This window comes from Dermacentor albipictus, chromosome 4 (assembly GCF_038994185.2).
Source record: "Dermacentor albipictus isolate Rhodes 1998 colony chromosome 4, USDA_Dalb.pri_finalv2, whole genome shotgun sequence".
NCBI lineage: Eukaryota > Metazoa > Arthropoda > Arachnida > Ixodida > Ixodidae > Dermacentor > Dermacentor albipictus.
Window position 1 is genome coordinate 114,081,947 of NC_091824.1, and position 23,653 is coordinate 114,105,599.

The 23,653-nt window shown below is 47.2% G+C and overlaps 1 protein-coding gene and 1 long non-coding RNA gene across 3 annotated transcripts in view; one reads left to right on the forward strand and one right to left on the reverse strand.

The window, feature by feature from the left end:
- Positions 1-14,344, forward strand: part of LOC139059294 (sodium-coupled monocarboxylate transporter 1-like) — a 93,288-nt gene extending 78,944 nt beyond the window's left edge. For both annotated transcript variants that reach the window (XM_070537495.1, XM_070537496.1), the window contains exons 9-16: positions 476-564; positions 2,163-2,272; positions 2,815-2,882; positions 3,743-3,829; positions 6,407-6,597; positions 8,818-8,915; positions 9,389-9,480; positions 11,337-14,344. In XM_070537495.1, coding sequence (XP_070393596.1) covers positions 476-564; positions 2,163-2,272; positions 2,815-2,882; positions 3,743-3,829; positions 6,407-6,597; positions 8,818-8,915; positions 9,389-9,480; positions 11,337-11,438 — 837 coding nt within the window. In that variant the 3' untranslated portion in view covers positions 11,439-14,344. The remainder of the gene's footprint in view (positions 1-475; positions 565-2,162; positions 2,273-2,814; positions 2,883-3,742; positions 3,830-6,406; positions 6,598-8,817; positions 8,916-9,388; positions 9,481-11,336) is intronic.
- LOC139059300 (uncharacterized) lies at positions 522-23,002 on the reverse strand. Its single transcript, XR_011514053.1, has 3 exons — positions 22,841-23,002; positions 3,702-3,816; positions 522-654 (listed from the first exon to the last, which is right to left on the reverse strand). It is a non-coding gene; the product is annotated as an uncharacterized lncRNA (long non-coding RNA).
- Positions 23,003-23,653: the final 651 nt, after the last annotated feature.

Genomic DNA, 23,653 nt, shown 5'->3' on the forward strand with positions numbered 1-23,653 from the left:
GTGCAAGAACACCCCCGCTCGCGCACGCGCACGCACACGCGCACACGCGCGCACACACACACACACACACACACACACACACACACACACACACACACACACACACACACACACACACACACACACACACACACACACAAAAAAAAAGTTTGGACAAAAGTGGACAAAAATTTGCAGAAAAGCTGCTGTGATTTGGTTTTATTTCTGATTTGCGAGATGACTCATGTTCCGTTCTCCTTACGCATGATGCGTTCTGGGCACTTACATAGTGATATTGTCGGCTCAAGTAAACTTTCCTTGCGAGCTGGCCCTTTTGTGTCTGCCTTCTTCTGCCCTGATTTAAGGTGTGCACTCATAAAGACCTGCAATGACAACCATTGACTGCGGTATCGTAGACGCGGTTGGAAGGTTTCTTTAAGAACTGTCGCTGTGAAATGTTTACGCGCACATCTGACCGTTGTCGTTTCTCTTTCAGCTCATCCCGTTCTTTGTGATGAAGACGCTCAGTGTAGTGCCTGGCCTCCCCGGCCTCTTCGTAGCTTGCGTATTCAGCGGAGCTCTCAGGTACGTAGTGGTAACGCCCCTAGCCCGGCGTAAAACCTTGTAGTGATCGAAGGGGGGCGTCTTCCATCTATGACGAATATTTAGGTGCACCTGAAAAAAATCCCAGGTGGTCCAAATTATTCCGGAGTCCTACGGCGTGCCTCAAAATCAAACCGTGATTTTCGCATGTAAAACCTCACATTTTCTTTAAGTTATTGCCTTCATTTTTTAGCCGAATATGGCGTAAGCGCGATGTTACGGATTTTGCGGTGTGTTCGCACATTTGGGTCCTCCTTGTTTTATAGATGGTTACAGAAGCTGTTGCCAAAATTGAGTTTTCTTATTTTGTGTTTCGCTTGGGTGCTATATATCACCTCTTTATTATCTACACATGATCTAGGAGCCTTCGCCAAGCTTTGCAGATATATGTGGCGTCGTCACCACCCGTATTTCACTTTTATCTACTTTATATGGCCTTCACAGAGTCTGCGCTCGGTAAATTTGTCTGTTTGGAATTCCTAACGATTAATCCAAGCAAGCTGAACTGAACAGTTTTCTGTAATTGTCCTCTTAACAAGTTCGACAGACTGGTGCGGTGACGACGTCATTCCCTCACGTCATGAATTTCGCAGTATTTTCGCCCGATGCGGGCCTTTTGCAAGAAACAAATTGCGATATTTGCCAGGTTTTGTTCTTCATAGCGTTTACTGAGCCAAGCCTTGACCATTCGCCGCCGCTGTGTGTGACGTCACGTAATACTGGTTCGGGAATTTGAAGGTGGAGTCCCGATCACTTCGAACTTTACGTTGTCGTCTAGCGTTCTGTCCCCCTTATATGCTATCCTAGCAACGTTGTCTGTAAGCGTAGCCAGGCAGCAGTTTACAAAATTTAAAGTTGGCTGCACTGCAAAGCTTCTCTGCCCCCAAAGAATGCAAACTACGGCCTGCAAAGTGCCCTTCACGACACAAGTCTTTATACTGCTCATGGTCTTTCTTCTATTACGTTCCTTGGCATTAATGCTTTATGAAGACGAGAAACTCGATCGATTAAGTAGCTGGAGCGTGTTGAAACGTGGCCGCTGCGGTCCAATTTGTCGCTGCCTAGCGAGAGCAGTGAATGTAAGCGCTTAAAGAACAAGTTTGCAACTAATGTTTCCTTCCGAGGGCCTCCACCACACGCGGCCTTCAAGGCTGCCAGCGACGGTACACTGCTCAAAATACAGCGCGGGTCGAGAATTTGTGGTAGCTGGCGTGCTTTGCATGACGCTTTGCTGCTTTACTGATGTGCTATGGAAGGCAGCCAACTCGCAAAATCTTAAAAATGGTTCATTCGATTTTTTTAAAATATAATTTCTTAAAAAACGCACTGCCAACACTGTAGGCCGCTTATACTGACCAAGTACGCCTATCTGCTGGTGTCGCAAGATCACGCCAAGCTGACCTGACCAGAACTTGCCCTTGTCCAACGCCCTGGAAGACGAGATGAGCCGTGAGCTGCAGCTGTTAGCAGTCGAATTAAACGAAGCGCTCTTTTCGACTATCTATAATATGAACCGCAGATTTTTACGGCTCTGCTGGGTTCATGCTCTCTTCTTTACGCTCTTGCTCGGTTCATTTCAGTACGCTGTCATCGGGCTTCAATTCGCTTGCGGCAGTCACGTGGGAAGACTTCATAAGAAAGTGGTCGCATGTCAGCGAGAAGAAGGCGGCCATTATCACCAGGGGCGTCGGTAAGCGACACGTGTACCTCCTTTATGAATGAATGAATGAATGAATGAATGAATGAGTTGACGCTGGCGCTACTCTATGTGGGGGTTTAGGGAATTTAGGTACGGGAATAGCTGGAGAGGTAGGGGTAAGCACTTGAGGACAGTTGTCGCAAGCGGCACCCTTGGGCTTGTTCGCTTGTCAGATCCACGCCCCCTCCCCCCCCCCCCCCCCCCAGTTCGAAATGAAGGAGAGCTGGTAAAAATAACGTCTCCTCACCTCAGCTTTCTTACCTGACGGAACCTCCGCAACTCTTGCCCACTTTAATTCTCGGGTCAATTTAAGAAACTCGTAATTTTATTTTCTTGTCTGCTATGACAATCGTAGGAAAATCTCCGGTTCAAGCTTGAGCTCATAGACTTTTAAACAGTTTAAGAATTGGGCTTAGAGCTTTTCTTTAATAGCAGCTGGGGCGATCATACATAGTAGTGCATGTCGTTTGCCCGCTTTCAGCAAATATTGCGCTCACTTCGTATTATTGTCTTTCTTCTTCTTTGTGGCTCAGCTTCTGCGTACGGGATTCTCACAATCGGTATGGCCTTCCTGGCTGGAAGCATTGGCTCTATACTCAAGGTAGGCGCTACAGGGCGATTTCCCTGCGGCAAACCTCCCTTCATTTCATTCTGCCATAGCGCTATTTTGCACTAACGTTATTAGGTAGAAGTCAGCCGGTGTCATCGCTCGGCCGCTACGGTAGTGGTGACTCCTGATGTATCCACGATGATACTGGAATACCGCTTTCAGTTTGCTGCGCGATGTTCGGCGCTGTAAGTAAATCGCGGTTTAGTCTTACATAGGTCGATAAGACACGGTGGCGTTTCAAGGGAAGGAACAATCGACACTGCATATTTGTTTCTTTATGCTGAGCGAGTCATTTTGTAGCTCCTAAAGCTGCCGAATAGTAGACATCGAAAAGTAATATATACTATTCATAGCTGTATAAGGGGATCTTGTCGAAGCAAATTAAGTTCGATAACGCTAACGTACGAAGTCGCAGGACGTTCGAACTTTAAAAAAAAGAAAAAAAAAAGGAAGTGTTTTGTCCTCTCGCTAATTCATACAGGTGTTTCAAGTTCACTGGTTTGAGGCTGCGTGGACATAAACACACGATTAGCAGCCATAAACTCAGCTAATAATTACTCTGCGCTTTTACCGTATGTTCATTTGTTTTTTACTACATTCTCAATCCGCCTCGGTGGTTGTTGCTTTCCGGCTGCTGAGCATGACGAGGTCGCGAGTGCGATACCCGGTCGCGGAGACCGCATCTCTACGGTGCCGGAATGCAAAGACGACCGTATATACGCCGAGTATGGTGATCGAACCACAACCCTAGGGGGGCGAGAACCAATTCGATGGTCCCGACCATAGCAGCCGGATTTTATAATAGCCTACCGTGATAACGAAAAACGCTTGCCACTTGTCATCTTGTCCAGGCGGCCTTCGCTATGTCCGGAGCCCTGTCGGGACCGCTCCTGGGAGTCTTCGTGCTGGGCATGCTGCTGCCTTCCTGCAATGGCAAAGTAAGTGCGATCGAAAGCCATTCTTTCTGCTTGCGGATTGTGGTTGTTCTCCCGATGTAGCTGTTATACCCGTCCAAACAGGAACCATTCAAAAAGCTTCTCAAGGGTGTTTTCGTACTGCCATTCTGGACTTGGCTGAATGCCTACAAACTGCAAGTTGGACTTCGCAATCGATGCAAATGCGTGCTCGGCCGCACAAGCTTGGCTCGTTTTGTGCGTTGACCGTGAGACACGTATCAGAGCCGTGAACCGTTAGCCTGACAGCAAGTGTGCAAGGGTTCAGAGAAAACTTGGAGGGCTTTTCGTTTGTTTGAATAGGCGCGAACGCGTGTGGGGCAGATGTGCATTCATTGATTAGCGCGCATTAGAAGAACGAAAGCTTTCACGAATTGAACAAGAGAAGAACCGCGCAGCGAGATATATTGCTATTAGCTTTCGAACATGACCTCCTTCATAGCGATCAGGCAGGAGAAGCATTGTCGAGCGGTGCGTGTTTTTCTTAGCTTACCTTGTTTCAGTCACGCTATCTAAATTCGGCACCATGATGAGTCAGCGCTTGTTGTGCTAAGCTTTATTTGTTCGTGTCATCTTCGCTGTTCTGTGGTCCATTGTGAAAGGAAACAGCCAATTCAGTCGTCGATTACAGTTCAAGTCGAAGAAATGTTGTACTTGTATTTGTGGTTTTAAAAAAATGCTTATGCTTACGAGATTCTAGGTCTCTATTCAAAAAACGCTCTTGCGCTAGAATTGTTCGTAAGAAAACATTTCAACCAACCCTGATGCTGAACATAAAATTGGCCAAGGCAGCCAGCCAATGGCACAAAGCAGTTACTAAATAAAAGCCTTGCTAATATGGCCTCTGCTGTTCTTTCTTTTTCCCTTTCGGTCGCCGTTGTTACATATGTCAGACGCTAACCATAGATAATTAAAACTCTGTGCTGGCCTAGTTGGTAGATGGTCCAAGCTTAAGAATGGCGCAACACAAGATACACGGACATAAAGGACTGGACGAGTGCCAGTTTCAACTCATTTATTCTGGAAATCTGAAAATCTCCGTGTATTTTGTGTCGTGCCATTCTTAAGCCTAACCACGGGCAAAGAAAGCGTGCATGTTCGCAGGGCCACTTACTTTTCGGGCAGCAATCTTGCACGGCATTGCATATGGTGCGTTTGCAGACCGTCCCTCGATATAGGCGTGAAATCCTGACGCCGTACGCAGGAGCAATCACGCTTGAATGCAGTTTACCAGAAAGTCACTTCGAGTGTCAGAGTACGTTCGATTACTCTGCTTGGATGAAAAATCAGGATCAAGATGATAATGTATTGATTCTATTACCCCCCCCCCCCCTCACACGTAAAATAAGCATCGTCGTAAGCCGCGTCCTTCTTCGCGGCTCATTGATTCAGCAGTTTTGCGACTCCAGTCGTGGAGTGACTTAACCAAATTGGTCAGGTGACTTCTGCGATTCGCCAGTGTGCTTGTGCCTTACGCAAGAGAAGTTGCGCGAATGTGAGCTTAGCTCTTCAGGTCATAATTGTAATAGCCATGCTGTCTATATCTTTCGTTCCTTTTTTTTTGTTTTGGTGTGTGTGTGTGTGTGTGTGTGTGTGTGTGTGTGTGAGAGAGAGAGAGAGAGAAAGTGAGAGAGTGAGTGAGATCTCCTTCTTATCCGTACTGCGACGACGTCCATTAAAGCGCCCGCGTAACAGCGCGTGCTGTTCGTGCAGTCTTAACGCGCTGTCATTTCCTTCTAAGACTCCAGTTATATTGACTTTGCGATGAGTCGTGCGTTTCCTTTAGGAGAGGAACATAGCGCACATCGACGCTCTGCGCGTCGCATGACCGTGTTCTTCCGCACCCGTGATGCGGCTGTATAGCCTGGTGCGTACACGCAGCGAAAGAAATAGTTAATGGACTGCGTGCGCTTGGTGCCTCTATTGTCGCTCCCCTTCCTTATGGAGCGGCTTTGTGTATTTACAGAATGCAACTACGGATCTAATGCAGCGGCTTATTATTACGTAATGTTTAACTACGCATTGGACTTTCCGGGTGATGTACAATAATGGTGGTGGAGAATGGGGGTGGCGGAAGAAGAGAGAATTGGTTAAGGTACTGGCGTTTCGGGTCAGTTACGGCTTACTTCTTCACGTCAATTTACGTACGTGTGTACGCGCAGAAGATGACAGGCTTTCGTTGAACACTTATCTACTTCAATACTGCGCATAGATAGGACCATATATAGGTAGCCTGCATTGAGGTCATTGAAGCTGCCGTATTGTACTGCTAACACGGTCGAAAGCTGTTCGTTGTATGGGGATCCGCTTTGTCTCCAACAGAGTTGTGGTGGCCGCGAATCTAACAATAAAAAACGGCGCCTGCGACGTGATGCAGATACTCTGTCTTTTCTTCTTTATACTATGTTATCTTCTATCTTGTAACCTGCAATTTATTACGACAAGTTTTGGATGGAGAACAGCTTGTGGGCGGTACTTCTTTTTTTCTTTTGATGCTCAACTCAATCTCTATCTCCCTCATTTTTCCCTTTTTGTTTTTCTTTCCGTCATCGTTCACACCAGGGCGCCCTGTGTGGCCTGCTGCTCGGCCAGGTGATCTGCTTGTGGGTGGTCGTGGGTTCGCTGTCCAGCGTGCCCTTGAACGAGGACCTGCCCACGTCGACCTCTGGCTGCGTGCGATACGATAACGCCACGGCGCACGACTTGTTTGGCGGAGTAGATGCCATGGACGAGATTGCCGTGGATAGCCCAAAGTGAGCCTCTCGATACGGGGCCTTCGAGACCCAATAAGATAGTGTTCACTGCTGTTTCACACGCCCTAAATCTACGGAACTTTTGTACTGAAAGGAAAACATTGTGCTGAAAGGAAAAAAAAATAATGATTTCTATCATTTTTTGTAACGAAATGCATCGTAAATGAAACAGAAGGGGGGAAGAATTTGCAGTTTCCCTGCCAACGTGAAGCCGTGGCGCGATAATTCGCACAATATTAAGCGCAGTAAGGCTTGCACAGTTTTATGCGGTGTTGGTTGCAGTAAACAATCGCTGATGCACGCGAGAAGTCTCCTTTCGTGAAGAAGAAAACTTTAGTCAGGGATCACTCTAGTCCGAATCGTCTTCATTTATGTGGGTGGCGCTCCCCATGCAGCTGGCGAAGCGGAGAGACACGACTCTTGCCCCGCTTTCCTATCCCGCGGTTTTGCTTGTTGCAGCCGGCTCCAATGAATTGTTTCACCTCGGAACATGTTGACAAATAAGCTGCAGAGCGTGGCATCAGCCAGTGATTTTAACGAATGCTCTAGAGGCCAGGCACAGGCGAACTAGTCTTTACTAAAGGATCGGCGGAGTGACTGATAGAGTCTTCGACTGGCAGTCTGTAGGTCAGTAGTTCGAATGTTTAGGGTGGGGTAGTGAACTAGGGCAGCGAACCCATAACATCTATCACTGTAAAGCGCAAGACGCTAATGGGACCACCGAAACAGGACGTAGCAGCTGGTAAAACGTATTACGCGAACACGTTGAACCTTTGCTGTTGGATTTGAGGCAATGCACAGCGAAATGAGTTTGTATTTAGCGCTAAATTTTCACTTACAGAAATCTTGATGCGTACCAGTCCCATATGCAGCTGCAGCGCATATATCGTCGCACATCTTGGGGCTAGCTCCTCAAAACCAGCGCTATAATCTCAACATTCTAATGTATAGCGCACGTACCCTGAGCGCTGACGCGACTATCGCGGTTGATTCTCTGCCATTAATTGTAAACATTACTTAAATTTTGCCGATTAGTCTGTTAATCTGTGCCCTATCACACGCTTTACGACGCCCGTCACCTCTAATGATGCGTGGCCGAAATATAAAGCACCTTGTTATCTTGACTGTAGTATCTTCATAAGAGGTCCGTTTTCTTAACCGCATCGAAGAGGTCCATTTTCTTAACCGCATCAAGTATAACACACCGGCGCCGTACGTATAGCTTTGCGTTGTGTGTGTGCGAATATCGAAGATAGCTAGCGTGAGCGTAATGATTACAGGACGACCGCCAGTGCATGCGGCGAGGTGAAACAAGAGCAAGAAGTAGGAAAGTTCGAGACTCGCGTCTCATGAGTCGCTGATGAGGTTGTTTTTATGGCACTGCGTATCGACTAAACTGGCCGGCCCCATTTTACGACGACGATAGTACGAGCTAAATGCGAGCTTCGTTGTCGTCGTCATTTCGACAAATGTGCTGCTTTGTAGTAGAATGCAACATTAGGAAAGACGTTGGCGGAGAACATGCACAGATGACCAAGAAGACCGCACATGAAACAAATAAAGCAGTTCGTGCTTTTAACGGACGCGTTCCCGCGTGCTCGTGATCCTGGCTACAGAAAAAAAAAAGACAAATACGGTAGGAGAGCCGCGCCCCGTTTCATAGCCTATGATAGTGTGGGAGACGTAAGGAACTTCCTACGATAATATATACATGTGGTGAAGCGATTAAAGCGGCAGCGTCGGCTAGTTGGCGATTCACATTATGGCAGGAACGGCGCCAAGGACGAGGCCGAAGCGAATGTTGCGTAAAAAAGACGGACGCGCTGCGCCCTTTATGTGCCTTCACTTCGCCCTCGTCTTCAGAGCTGAATGTCGGGACGGGAGATTATATATCTGTGCTACCTTTTGAGCGCGTCAAGTAAAAAAAAAAAAGAGAGAGAGCTTCTGTAGGTTATGAAATATTGCGAAATAAAGGCTCTATATACTTTAATGAATCTGTACTTACGGATTTAGGAATAGTCCACTCTTAAAGGCTGAATGCGCTCACGTGCACGAGTAACTAAATGTATCGCTCTCCGTGCTTGTTTTTCGCTATGCACGGAGCTTAGAAGTTGTGTACGTCGCTCTTATTAAAGCAAACTTGCTTTACCCCTTTGAGGGCACTTCCGATTCAGAACCATTGTTTCTCTCTTATTTTTTTCTTTTTTTTTTCTTCTCCAGGGGTATCGAGTTGCTGTACCGGCTGTCGCATCTGTTGGTGCCCGTGCTGGGATTCGTCGTGACCGTCTTCACGAGTATCGTCGTCAGCCTCTTTACAGGTGCTGCTCCACGCATGGTGGACGTTCAGCCGCCACGCTTCCAAACGATAACCTATCGGCCTTTATTTTGCGCGTGCGTTTGTGCGTGCGTGCGTGCCTGCATGCGTGGTACATGGTCACGGAATTCGCACATAACTCCCATACTGCGTACTCGCGACACCCAAAAATTTCTGAGATGTTGTTCATTACGCGAGAACTGAGACAGCGGTTGCTGAACTTGTGCTATTGACATTCATGCATACAAGTTTCCGTAGTGAGCGTGAAAGAGGCGCAGTGAACAAATTGCGTATTACGCTGGAGAGTAAGAACCTTCCAAAGTTAGCGTTAATGTCGCTCCACGCAGAAGTACTAGAGGGTTGAGTATTGGTACACCGAGAGATGGGTGAACCGTGATGCCTCAGTGGCGGTGACAAAGGGCTTCGCCTTGTTGGTTGAGCCGCGCTCTCACACTTTCTCCCTCCTCTTTCACGCAGGAATGAACGAGGGACGACTCCACGACCCGGAGCTTTTCACCCGATGCGTTGCCAGACGCTTTACCGCGCCCGATGACAAAGAGGCCGGAAAGGTACGTTGACTGATGACTGAAGGCGTTTGGCATACTTTTCTGTCGCCGTCTGTGTGCCTCTTGCGCGACAGTGTGCGTGATGTTTTGCCAATCAGTGTGTCCGTTTTGCACCTGTTCTGAAGGCACAGGGAGGGCGCCATGGTCGATCGACGCTCTAGTCGGAGGGATTAGCATTCTCAGCAGCTGCCGTTTTTCTTTCTTTGTTTTTCAAAGGCACACGTAAAAGATTAAGCTAGATTGCTAAATTACACTTATGAAACTGCGAATAGCTAGGTCAGTTTTATCGTGGGCAGCGGCTTGCCGTAAGCCAGGAGATTAGTACAAATTAAAAGACAAGCGCAGACGCTATATACCTCGAAATTCCTGCACCCGACGCACGCGACGCCACAGATTTTGACAGTCTCTTCCGTGACGTCATCTCTGTTGGCGAGCACAGTACAGGACTTCTTCAAGAAGAGAATTTTTGGCCTTGGTTTGGTCTGTCAGCTCTGTCCGCGGCGTACATTGATGAATATACTTTGCAGACACGATCGTCACGGCGTGATCTTTGCTGTCCACTTGTCTGTCCGCAATGACTGTCTGTCTGCAATGACCCCCCTTATGTAATACCCCGTTACGGGGTCTTTAAGGAATAAAAATGAAATGAAAAATGAAATGCCCAGGCCTGATGAGGGGCTCCTCAAAATGAAACCCTGGGCAGGTATCTTCACGGAAGCAAGATGTTGTGATGTTTTTTTTTTTATTCGCACTGAATGCTTTTGCGTCAGAGTCGATAGTTGGAAAGTCAGCTAATTAATATTTGCTGATTAAAAGATTAGCCTTATTGTGAAAGACAGCCCGAGTTGCTTGAGAGAACAATGGGCAATTTACGTCGGTTGCATTCACATAGTTTCGCAGTTTATTTGTTTTCTGTTCTTTTTTTTTTGCTTGGAAGCTGTTAGCCGATACACTCTGTGCTGTGGGAAATACTGGCATGACGTGACGTATTTTTCGCTTCCCTGTGGTGCTCAGAAGTGCAAGGGGGCTGTGGGGGAAAAAGAAAGAAAGTGAAGAAATGTATGCTGCCTGCTGACCTCACAAGTTTTTAGCATTCATATCAGCGTTCCGCTGATGTTTTGAAACCTAAGTGCTGAAGGGAAATTTCGCAACTGGTGCACTTAAACTCTGAGGCCGTACCCTCGATCGATCACTTTCGTGCGAAGTTCAAAGTCCTGCGGGGCGCGTCACTGTAGCCACGGGCAATTCGTCATTGGATCGCTTCCGACGCCTATCTTGCGCGCCTAAAGAACACCAACGCGGAGGTTCGAGTGCCACTAAGAGGCACCTAAGTCAGAGATTGGGGTAGCCTACGATTTTTTTGTTGCTGTCACGATGGAGAACAAGTAGCAAAACCTAATTCCAATCGAAGCGGGCGGTCCGGGCGCTGACGTATTGTTACGCAATACGTCAACGGTATAAGATGCGCGCACAGCCAAATAACTTACACCCGCGAAAATGAATAAGAGTGTAAATCGGTCTTTAACTGGCACCCTTACACCCAAAAAGAGTATATGGGTGGGAGTCATGTAAACAGATTTACAGTCTTATGCACTTCTAAGAATGCAAATTACTTGGGGTGGGCCTTACACGCCGCGTATATCGCAAAGCTGACACTCTATGTGCCAGAATGCCGCAGCAAGTTCCACTCCTCGCATCCACTTCCTCTGGTTAAGGCAAGTCAGCACGAACTGAAAAATTTGTCTCTGAACGTGATCGATCGGGGATGCGGCCGTTGTGTTGACTTCTAACTTCCTTTTCTTTTTCTCATTGCGATAAAGGCTGATTTATTTGTCTGCATCGCTTTCTGTGCCTTACAGTCCATGGTCACAGTCGACGGCTTCGGCGATCTCAGCATCCGGGACCAACCGGAAGTCAGCATATCAAACTTGTCCAAAGACCGCGCGAGCACGAACTTGTAACCATTGCCTTCCGCGTAGCTGTAGTAGTGCCAATACCGTTCATTCCTTTGTGCACGCGCGCATTTTCGTCGGAGGACCGAACGATTCTCATCGCTCTGTATTGACAGTGGCTGTCTTGCGTGCGACTCCTCTGGACCAAGCTGTGATCTTCATAGCAAGACTTTTCTTTTTTTTCACTGTTTGCTGCGACACTTCACGTATTACGGACCGTATTATCTCAGTTGAACAGACCTTCTTGGTGCTGTTGTGCAATGCTATTGGGTTGTTAGGAATTGTAATGCGCTGGTTTTTGTAATATGTTTATTGTTAAAGACTTATTGTTAACTGTTGCAGCTCGCAGTATAACTGCGAACAGGGGCGATCTCTCCTTGACCTCTCTATGTCCAGTTTTCTTTCTGTAACCCTCGAGCTCAGTGGTCGTCGAGCTGTATAGCCTATACAACTCGTACAATCAGAACCACTGGACATAGACTACACGCTGCTTCGCAATTGTCACGATGGATTTGTGTGAAAAAACGGCGTTATGCGGCCGTGATAGTGTCACAGCGCCACCTTACGTCGCCAACACTTCAGAGCAGCTTCTCGGTACATTGTGCTAGCACAAAATGGATTTGCTAGCGTAGCCCTCGACTAAATGAAAGCGTAGACGAAAGCACCGGCGCTGATGGTGAGATTTTGTGACGCTGTGCTCTAATCCAGAGCGCGCGGAATTCTTGTTGCCGCGACCGACCGCGCTCCGTTCATTTGCCGGTGCAAATGTGTCGGCAGCGAATAATTATTGCGATGGTATTTCTGTAAGGTTCCTGGAATCCGCGAATCTATTGGGGGACATTAGAGTTAATAAAATCTTGTGGTTTTTCGTGCCGAAACAGTGAACTTGTTTCGAGGCACGCTATATAGTGGGGAACTCCGGATTTGTTTTGACCAGCTGAGGTGGTTTAACGTGCACCCAATGCACGGCACACACAAGCGGTTTTTTTTTTTTCATTTTTTGCACCTCGAAGCGTAACCGCGGTCGCGCAGCGTGCGGAGGTCGAGCGACTTGTCGGGAACGCGCGAGCCGTGGGCGCCGAACTGCGCCGGCGACACCTGGCGATAACACGTGGTGTAAAACCAACCGAATGCGAGGAGCATGCGCGGCTGTACTTGCGAAATGCTCTGCTCTCGACGTTCTGCATTAAGAAAGTATAAATTGCTTTGAGAATTTAGGCCAATTTAGGTCCAGATAAAGCGTCATAAACAAAGCCACAGTAACGTATACGAAGCCCCGAGCATGAAGATCAGACAAATCCATGCGCTAGCCATCATTCCCGTGGTGGCTGGACGATCGGAGCGTCAGATTGGATAAACTTTATTAAAATGTCCTGCAGGACGCATGTCAGCGCGCAGTGGGCTTCTCCCACGCAGGGACTGACAGGAAGCACAAGTTTCCTCTAGTAATTGTAGGAAACTGTATATGGGCGAGAGGAGACAGCGTATCTCGTACATGTATATCAGCGCATTCTCACATTAGGCCAGTTTTGCACCAGGTGTCGCCAGTGCGGTCCGGCAAATTGCTCGCACGTTTCGTGCGAGGGTCCCGACCTCTGTACAACTTATTTTAGAGGTTCTGCATTGCCACACCGACATTGGTGTTGATTTGGTTGATGTTAAGTGCGACTACAGACTGCGGGCGCAACTTGTTACTAGAGGTGAACAAACTTGTGCGGGGATTTAGAAGGACGCTCATATAGGTTGGAATAGGTTGGCTTTGGTTGAAATATGCTAGGTTATTGGATACGGTGAGGTTAGGTTGGGGTGTGTTCGGTTTAGTAGGTCAGGCTGGCATAAAAGTGGTTAAGTTGGGTTAACTTAGCGGAGGCGCACTTGCGCGAATGTATGTCGGAAGGCGCAGAGCGCGAGCGGCAGCTAGTAGCGATATCTTTTGAGGCTCATGATTTCAACAAAGTTCGCGCAGCCGTAAGCTTAGATTAGATGGTGCGTGGGGCGTTCGCCGCCCGATCTCTGAGGCAGCGGCAGAACCTTCACTCCAATGACAGACTGTGTTATGCCTTCGTCTACCTATAGACGTGTCGGAAGTGAGTAATTGCCAAGATGATGTTTTTGCACTTTTTCTCTTTTAAGGTTAAGGGTCATTCAATACAAGAACTGGTGTTATGGTAGACGCTGTCGCAATGTAGTATCGGTACGAGCACTGATTTTCTCGAATACCTATTCCAGTACTGTTACATTAGTGCGTGTGCTAAGGTCTATGCTATGCTAAACTTTCAAATGTACTGCCTCTCGTGAGGTTGCGGTTTTTCACTGACATGTACTGCGTCTGTACCAGTGCCTGCTAAAAATGTCCGTGGAGTGCATTAGAAATGGTATGTTCTTATACTGTCTCTTTTCTCTCGCGGTCAAAAAAAAAAGTGCAGTTGTATACTTCAAATATGATATCGGTACTGTCAGCAGAGCGCGGACACGGTCTGTAGCGTTCTTAGAGCTCCGGTGGACCATCCTGTGTTCGAACTTTTAGCGCACCATTATATTGCAGCTGTGTAATTGTACATACTATTTTTCTACAGTGAGCGACCACATACTTAAAAAAAACATACACTTGTTTCGTCTACATTATTTACATTGCTTTCTGCGCAACAGCTTTCCCACATTTTTGCGCTGCTCATTACGTGTTTCGTCACGTCGGAAAGATTCACTGTTTTCTTTGTTTTTTTTTATGACTGGCATTTCTTGGAGTGACGAGTGAACGTGGTTTGCATACCGAGCGTGTGTGTTCAGTTACTTGAACCGCGCAGTGAATGAGAAAACATCATATAAGCTCACAGATGACTCATGAAATGTTCGCCCATGTTTGTCAGCGTTTTGCCCTATATATTAGAAATTAAACTGTCACTCCTTCGTCGCGATTTGTCTTCTCAATGCGGTGTAGAGTGGTCGAGGATCTAAACCTCGTCCTCGATCTCCCAAGCAACTTCTTGGTCGCACGTGTCGAGAATGCGAGGCGTTAATATTTGCTACGCAAACCTTTCTCCTAAACGAAAAAAAAAAGAAAACGGAATACAAAGCCTGGAAGTCTTAAAGGTAAGTACTGTTCTTGCACTTCAAAGGTCGATCTCCTGGCACGAAACGTCTAGCTTAGAAAACACCGAGGCACCGTGCTTCGTAAGAGAAACGGTACTCGTTAAATGGGGACGCACAAGGCGCGTTGATTCGGAGTCTCGTTTGCGTGGACTATTCGCCCTGTACCTGTTGACCTGAAACGTCTTTAAGATCGGTCAGAGGGTAATAGGGCCGCTTGCTAAAACGCCATGTAACGAAAACAGGTTATAGCACTATGGCTTGTATCTTTGGAACTGTGCCTCTCACACGCACGCGTGCCTTACTTTGGTATCACAGCGGCGGCGTGCACAGATAACTCCGCAGGAGTGGTCTCGTTTGACCAGAGGTTACTCGTCATGCATAGCAGGTGTGATCCACCAAGCTCAAGACAGTAGCGCTGTTCAGAAGTTAATAAAACCTACAAGTGTCCACTTATTTTCACAGAAAGTTCGCGCTTGCTCGGTTATGGAGCCCCCCCCCCCCCCCCCGCTTTCGACACGTATGGTCCATAAATGACTTGAAGATAATCGGGCAGCAGAACAAAGAGGATATGCAACCCCTTTGACAACGCCGGACCGTGTTCGTCACCATAGGGAGCGCAAGCGCAGGAGTATCGGTCATCTATGTACGAGTGAGGCGGAGCGGTGCAGTGCAGTGCAGTCGGGTGCGAGCACACACACGCACACACACACACACACAAAAAGGCGGGGGGGGGGGGGGGGGGCTGCTCATTTCTTTTTCCGAGTGCCCAAACAATCCTTTGCAAAACAAAGCGGGCACTCTTAAGTATAGGCAGTGAGCACGACTGCAAAATTAGCACGACCCCGCTACGGTAATATAAGTTGTAAGCGTTCTAGTGCGTAAATAAGCGTAATTTGTGTGTTTTGGTTACGCCATTTCTGCATGTTGGCGCCCACGCATCGTCTGGAGCATGCACAAGGCGTTTCACGTGTGCCACTGCGGCTACGTCCCTGCTACAGCCTACCTGATTTCTCATGTATTTGTTTTGTTTTAAGCTCTCTTTATAAAGTAGAAGAGGAAATAGAACACACAAAAATAATACAAAGGTAAAGTACGCTCGCTTTTGGCTTTATGGGCAACTTTTATGCCATCGGCGACTTATGGCATAATGACGGAAATGGCCTTCATTCCCGAGGCCGATTATAATAATAGTTCTCCAAGTTGGGTCTTGTTTTTAAGGAGATTGCATCTATAGTGCGGCGCGGGCTTTGCGCACCTACTAATCTCGGGTTGCTGGAGACGGCAGTCCGGATTCATAAAAAAGTCCGCTGCTTGTGTGGGAGCTTAGCCAGTAATGGGGAGCACGCCTCGGTACGTCTCGGGCGGTCCGATACTACAAGTGGGGCGTGGCCAGGAGGTGGCACACCGGGACGTACCCGCATCCTCCCTTATTCCCCCGAAATTTTTGTGTGAGCATGCGGCCTTCCAAGCCCCCCGCCCCACTTCCTCCCGCTCCTCGCTCGAGCCAAAGGGGAATCCGCAACACCCCTTTACGCCCCCCCTTCCCCCCCGAAAGAAACAAAAATTGCAGCTACGCCACTGGCCATGGAAACGAGGACGATACACCTCTGGCTAATGCCTTGAGGAGGGTAGTTGCCGAAGAAACTGCGGTGTTTTAATGTATTTCAGTAAGGAATGGTGGAAGGCACGAGCCAAAAGTAAGTTACTCCACTTGACGGAGATTCACGCCGCCTGCACAAGGCAAACGGCGAAATGGATACATGCACTCAGGCATGCCTCATTTATATCCAACGAAGAGTGAACGAAAATGCTTATATTCGACTGACTAAAGCGATTTCACAGTATAGACTACAATCAAATTTCTCAAGCTGGACTTGGCGATGTTAGTAATGTCTATACCTTGTCGAGAAGAGATATTTACGGAAACTGGAAGCGTATACATGAGGCTCTGCTCACCATATATGCTGCTGCAATAAAGGGCACTTTATTGCGTGTGCAATTACAGGCAGTGTCCTCGTCTGTATTTGCCGCTAGATTGAGGCATGGTTGCGCTGAAACGCTAGAACAGTACCCACGTTCTAGCGCGGCCGTGATTGAGGGAACGCCTAGCGTTATTCCGAGAAAAAAAAATCAGTATGCATCACTGTTGAGAGAACGAGGGAACACTGGTGCACGCACAACGCGCCGCTGAAGTAGACGCAACGCCTGCTGGGTGTTGCGAACTCGCCTTGGCGGCCACCGGTCAAACGACGATCACAGAAACCGGAGAAGCAGCCACCATTGAAGCACTTGCCGTCATTTTCGCCACACAAGTCACTCACCCAGGAAGGGGCAGTTGCCCTGGAGACAACTTGCGGATCGACACCTTCCCCCCGCCTCAGCCTCTATCACGCTGTCATGCACCGCTTCGCACTCTACGCTTACATACCGGTTTGCCCCCAATGTTACCCATATGCGCGTCCCAATATCACAGTCACCTGGGAATGCTGCCGCACACCTATACACCTTGTCCCCCCATCCTCAACTCCACACGTGGACAGTGGTAAGGGATGCCGTGATGGTCAGCTCGTCATTACAGGATCACTGCCTCCTGGTATGGCGGGCTAAGGCGACAGGAATCCTAGACCACGGCCGGACTGCACTCCGCGCACGTCCGCTTGGACGCTCGGAGTCCAGTCCGGCCGTGTCTGGACCACGGATTCCCCCACTGGCGTCACTCCGGTTGCAAGAAGACTAGCTTCTTCGACCACCTCGACATCTATGCATACGTAATCGCCTAATATAAGTGGCGCTTACAAAGACAACTAGCATTTTGCTTCTCACTGCCAAAAATTTAAACATGTTCTAGCTGCAGTAGAATAGCTATATCACTTGTCGGGCCTGTGAAAAATGCAGTCGTAATAATTGTTAATAGAAGATGTTGCTGGGCTGGTTGGTTCATTCTTGCGTGAAACAATAAGCGCAAGCCTTAGACGGGACAGTGACATTGTCTTGTATAAGTGCGACTGTCCCTTATTTGTCTCACTGTACCGTCCAAAGCTTGCTGCGCTTTATTATTTCATGCAAAAAATTGCTAACTTAATAACCAGTCCATTTGGCTGCATATACTCAAGGCGTATTTCTCGACAGTGGTGCATGAGATTGCTCGCAAACGGGGATGTTTTGTGTACTATATGGCTTCGACTGTGCGTCGCAATATACCTCCGAAAATGTTGTTTACGAAGTTAACTAGTGAATATTACTTTCGTCTTTCATGAGTGGAATTTCTAGTGTACGTAATGTCAACCATGGAGCATAAAATATATATAAAAGCAGCCCGCATTCACATAGCTCGCAAAGCTTCTTTAACATAAAACTACTCTAATTTTAATTTTGAAGGCATGATGCGTTTGTATAGAGAGAAAGAGATAAAAGAGATGAGAAGGGAAGGTAGGTTAACCGGAAGATAGATATCCAGTTTACTGCCCTGCACTGGGGAAGGAGTAAGAGGAGACAAAGATCTTTAAGCACACACGCACACACAGTAACGCTTGTACTTAAAGAAATCCTGGAACCTCGATAATGGGTTCACTGAAGTGACAGGTAAAATTAATAAAAGTGAAATGAGGCAAATAAATTTACCTTCAGCATGGTGGCGGATGCTGTTCAACATGTTTGTCAGTCATGAGTTTTACTCAGACCAGTGAAAAAAAGAAGTTACACAACGCTTATACAGTAAAGTTTCACTAGACAGAGATACATGCCAAGAAATATTTTCTTAAGAAAAAATTGGATCACGAAATGCGAAATCAGCGGTATACAAAGTGCCGAGTACGTGACAATTTCTGAGCACAGCTTACGACTACAATGAGACAGCTATGACGCAGTTATGACTGTAGAACAGCGTGACGCCTGCATCTGCGGTGCGGAAACGCGGCCGATGCAAGTTATCTGTATCTCGCTTTTGCCCATCCTTCAGAATATACCCCCACGGCAACTGCTCATAATAGCCAAAGGTAAAGAGCGAGGGGAGTAAAAGGGAAAATCTCGCCTCCTTTAGCAGAGACTCGATGTCTACCACTGTACCGTCTGTCCGTTATCTGAGCCATCACTATCTCAAGACCTCTTCCTTCTTGCATGCCCTTAATCGTTGTGTTCGCCGTTGATACGGTGTGCCTCGGCGTTCAGTGATAACACATGCGACAAGTTATCTCGGGGCTTGTGTTCGTTACACGGATATTTTTATACAGCCTGCCCGCATCACTGCAATCACCTGCCATCGAGACGCCTCTCTGCGAGATAAATCAGTAGCGTGGACACATGAGGTGCTCGGCCATAGCCACCGTGTTGACCACGGTGCGCACACACGTTCATCGCAAGCTCTTTATTTTATTTCTTTTTATCTTTCGAAATGTTGGTGACATCTTGGAAAATGAACTGGAGCATGTCTGCACAAGCTCATGCACAGAGAACAAACAGGCTGACTGCGCTTCCTTGTCCAAGAAACGTGAAGGAAAAATTTAGAGCCCTTCCACTACGCGAAGATGGAAGACCAGCGAAGCTGTATTGCTCAATAGCTATATTAAGTTCGATTTGGTGGTTATGCTATATTGGTTGAATAAAGGTACAAACACATAACTTCGTTGTTTGTTTCGTATTTTCGTATTTCTATTTTATTTATTTCAATTTGTTTTTTACCTTACACATATGCACTGACGGTTGGACACGCATCGTAATATTTTAACGTTTGGGCAACAGCGTTCACCGCTCCGGCGCATTGTATTTGTCAACATCATGCCTCCGTTGTTTGTTTCGTCTTTCTTTTTTAATTTTTTTGAACATTTAATTTCCTTTTGTTTACTTTTTTCACTCACGTTTCGACACGCATCGAGCCCACATGGGTATATGCCATTGAGCTTGGATGCTTTCTGCACCACCATCTCCATGATCGGCCCACATGATTGTTTTTGTCTACATCTCGGGGGTAGGGGGGGAGGGGTCACGTTTTTTCCAGATCCTAACCATAGACAACTTTGCTGTAAAAGAAATACACTAAGGAATGCGCACACTACGTATATCACCGCCAATCCCTATATGCCACGTCCTGTGCAAACGTCCGGTGATTGAGTCCGGTGAGTCTGTCATCCCGTTAGTTGAAGCGAGCCCGACTGAGTCCGAGGCCGAATAAAACTGTGAGTTTGAGGGAGCCCGACTGAATATGATGTTGGTTAGTTCGAGTCCGAGTGAGTCCAACAGGATTAACATAAATGTTGGGGTTTTGCGTGTCAGGACCACAATCTGATAATGAGGCGCGTCGTATTGGAGGAGTCAGGATTTATTTGGACCACCTAGAGATTTTTGGTTGTGCATCGGTTTCACGGCACACAAGCGTTTTTTTTTTTTTTTTATCCCGTCCCCAGCGAAATGCGACCGCCGCCGCCGTGATTTGAACTCGCAACCTCGTGCTTCGCAGCGCAACGTCAAAGCTTCTGAGCCATGTTACGATCGGCCAGCGGGGTAGCGACATTCTAGCCTCTCCTGCGACGAATCGCTTCGTAAAGCTAACAATGCGTCCCCCTCGGACAAAGTTGCCGCGCCAGCAAGGCGAGACACGTATGGCGGATCGAGTGTTGTTTGTTGGTTCACTGTCGCCGTCATGGACCAATGGGAGCAAGAAACTCCTGGAAAAGGGTGTTCTATGGAGTTTCCTCACGGACTCCGGTAACCGCCACGGTCGTTTGACAGACCGAGACGCGCCAGCTTGAGTCAAGCGTGACAGTCCCCGTCTACGAAGCTCCCCTCCTTTCTGTGCGTTCAGTGAACAAATGTGCGGGAGTGACTGTGTCAACCCTCTCCCTCAACGCGGGTCCTTCGACGGCTTTTCTTTGACGCCTTCGACGCTTCGAAGGCGTCACGAGTGCGTGATATTTCTGTGTGAAGGCAACTGGTCAATGAACCTGCAGATGCTACCTGATGGCATCAATGTAGCCGGATTCGAGACCATCATTATGTAAGAAATGAGAAGAGCCGGGTGTGCTTGACAGCATAATCTATAACAAAAGAAGCGAATGAGAACAGGAAGAAAAATGACCCGCCGTGGTATAGGCCAGTGGCGCTGTGCGGAGCTCGAGGTAGCGGGCTCGATGGCGGCCGCGTTCCAATGGAGGTGTATTGAAAGATAAAAAAGCGAAAAAGAAAAACCTCAAGTGCACCGTGAATGGGGTACACGATGAAGGACTCTAAGGTGGTCAAAATTAGTTAGTCTCCCATTGCGTGCTTCATACTGAGATCGTGGTTTTGGCACGTAAAAGCCCGGAATATATATATATATATATATATATATATATATATATATATATATATATATATATATATATATATATATATATATATATATATATATATATATATATATATATATATATATATATATATGACCTCGTTCGTGTTCAGCAGCACAGCGTCATGCACAGCCAGTTGAACCACCGCGGCGAGTGCTGAGTTCGATACGCCAATGTTTTGATAAGCGCGAGGAAACCTAACGGCGATCCCGCAGTAGCGTTTTTCATACGCCAGGGAGAAGTTTCACTAGTGGGTAGCTCATCAAACAATTACTAATCAATTAGTATACTCATTATTTACAACTCAAATAACCTTGTAACCCCACAAAGCCGAACGTATCATTTTTGATATGACATGCTCAATTTGATTGCTAAACACTTTGGTATAAGCGCTGAAAAGCCAATTTAGTAGAGCACGTACTAATATTTTTGATATACTGGAGGGAATTTCCCCCCGTCGTCGATGATTCGCCAAACCAATTAATAACTGAATCATTATCGTTCTATTTACCTTAACTAAACTATCGCTTCACTCGTTTCTTCGTGCCTATACGCTCTCCTTGGCCAGAAATAAAGGCGAACAAATTGTTACAGTTTCCATCGACGTGGAATGGCGTTTGAGTTTTCTAGGCTTAAATGCTATAAAATTTCCAGCGATGCGTACAATCGGGCCAAATATACACAGTGTGCACGCGCATTGCCGGTATCGCGCTTCATACAGAAAGTGCACGTGTGCGCTACGGGGATTTCTCTAAACGTAGACCTTCTGTCTACGAACAAACGTCAGCAGTTACACCTGTATTAACTCAATACTGCCGCCTCAAAATTTGCGGTTATGGACAATCATTAGCCTCGTTCACACTCAAATTTCTAACACGATATTGTTTTTCCGAAAATTACAAATAAGATGAGCTTTTCTCTAATATATCCAAAATCACCACCCATGGTGGAGTGTCACTGCCCAAAAGCCATCCGGATCTGGCGACACGCATAATCAAAAGTGTAGAGAATTATTCGTGCATTCAAAATTTATACACGACAGAACAAAGTATAGTCGCCAGCGTAAAACGTTCCGCTGCTATAAAGAAACGTTGTGCGACTAGCATGCAACACAGCTGAACTGGAGAGAGCAATAATAATTAAAGAAATAAATCTGTGCACAGTTTTTGCTTTCTCAAGAAAGCCATGTCAAATTCTGGAAAAACACTTGAAGTTCCCATCAATACCAGCTAGGTGCAATGTCAGACTTCCCGTCAGACTTAGAAAGTCCCCTTATTATAGCTCTGAGAGTTTGTGCAGATGTTGTCTGGCGATTCTGTTTAACGCGTCACAAAATAAACCACGCACAACAGGAGCTAGGGATCGCGTTGACGGTGGTTGGCTTTCTAGATTGATTTCTATTCGAAACGTAGCAAGAAGTGCGCGACCAAAACTCAATTCACTCGGAACTTTTAAAGCTGCTGTTTACGTCAAAAAAGCACTAACACACGAAGATACGGTGTGGTTGGTAGCACCTAATGTCTGCTTGGTACATAGCTGCAATAAGGCATGCCGTCGTTCGAAGATCCCCTACTCACAAACTTTGTTTGTGGTAGGGACTTATTAAACAGTGCCGGTTGCACTACTAGCTGCATCTCCTATACAACGCAGTCAGTTGCCGGTATAAAAAAAAAAATTGATTCCGGTTCATCGCCCCACTAAAACAGTCGCTTATGGTAATTACGTTGTGCTGCAGGTATTGTTAGAAAGTAATTTTACTGCGTTTTCATTGTGATTGTACCTAGACGCATGCATCGATCTGGCGCGTGTCTAGTCAACTGAATTAGGAACATCAGTGCGAGCAGTCGCTGCAGCGCACCTTCGTAACGACTTCTTCCACAGTCTCTCATGATTACCGCACAGTGCCACATCCCAAACGGAAAACAAGAGACGTGCATGAAGCAGCAGTCTAGTAGATACAACTGGCACAACTACAGCAACAAGCGAAAATTGACCGCTTACCAAAATTCTGTTACCAGACTGTCATGAAAGAGTTTTATGAGTTGCGATGGATGTACGGGTGCACAACGTATTGACGAGAAAGGCACTGCGTCTGTCGCTTGAACTTCTCAGATGCTTAAACCGGTGATCCTTGGTGCACCAACTAGTCTTTCAGATAAGTGAGACGCGCTCACCCGCTTGCGAGTCTGGTGGAGACCATCGCAGCAATAGCATCATGACACCGACAAACGTGCGGCATTTTTGCCTGCTTGCTTCAGGTTGCATCGTCATACCACTGATCCATTTGGACAAAAAACGCCACTTATCCCAGGAGTGGAGTCGAGTCACACGCCCCGTCAACTCGCTGTGAAAAACACGCGTAATACGGCCGACTTAAAAGCGCCAATTAGGAGCGTCTTTGCGATGCACGTCCAGCTTGCACGTCTCGCATCCTTCGAGCGCAGAACACGAGCCAACCGCTGTGTCGCAACAACGTTGGCAAGCAAGACGAGAGCGCGGGGGCGGAGGAGGGGAGAGAGAGAGAGAACGAGTGGCGTATACAGACTATCGGCTTGTGGATGCTGATCGATTACGCATTGTCAGTATCAGCAGAGAAGAAAACCGATGGGCCGCTTTACGTCACTTCAGAAACCCGTCGGATGCGCTTGCATCACCTGTCCGCAAGTATCCTCCAGCCCCCCCCCCCCCCCCCCCGCCGCCCCGCCTCCATCTCCTATGTGACAACGCTAAAGAAATCCATTCGAGGACTATTTACCCCTCGTAGAAAAGAAATGACAAGAAAAAAAGCCCTTCACATCGCTTGCTCGCCGATAG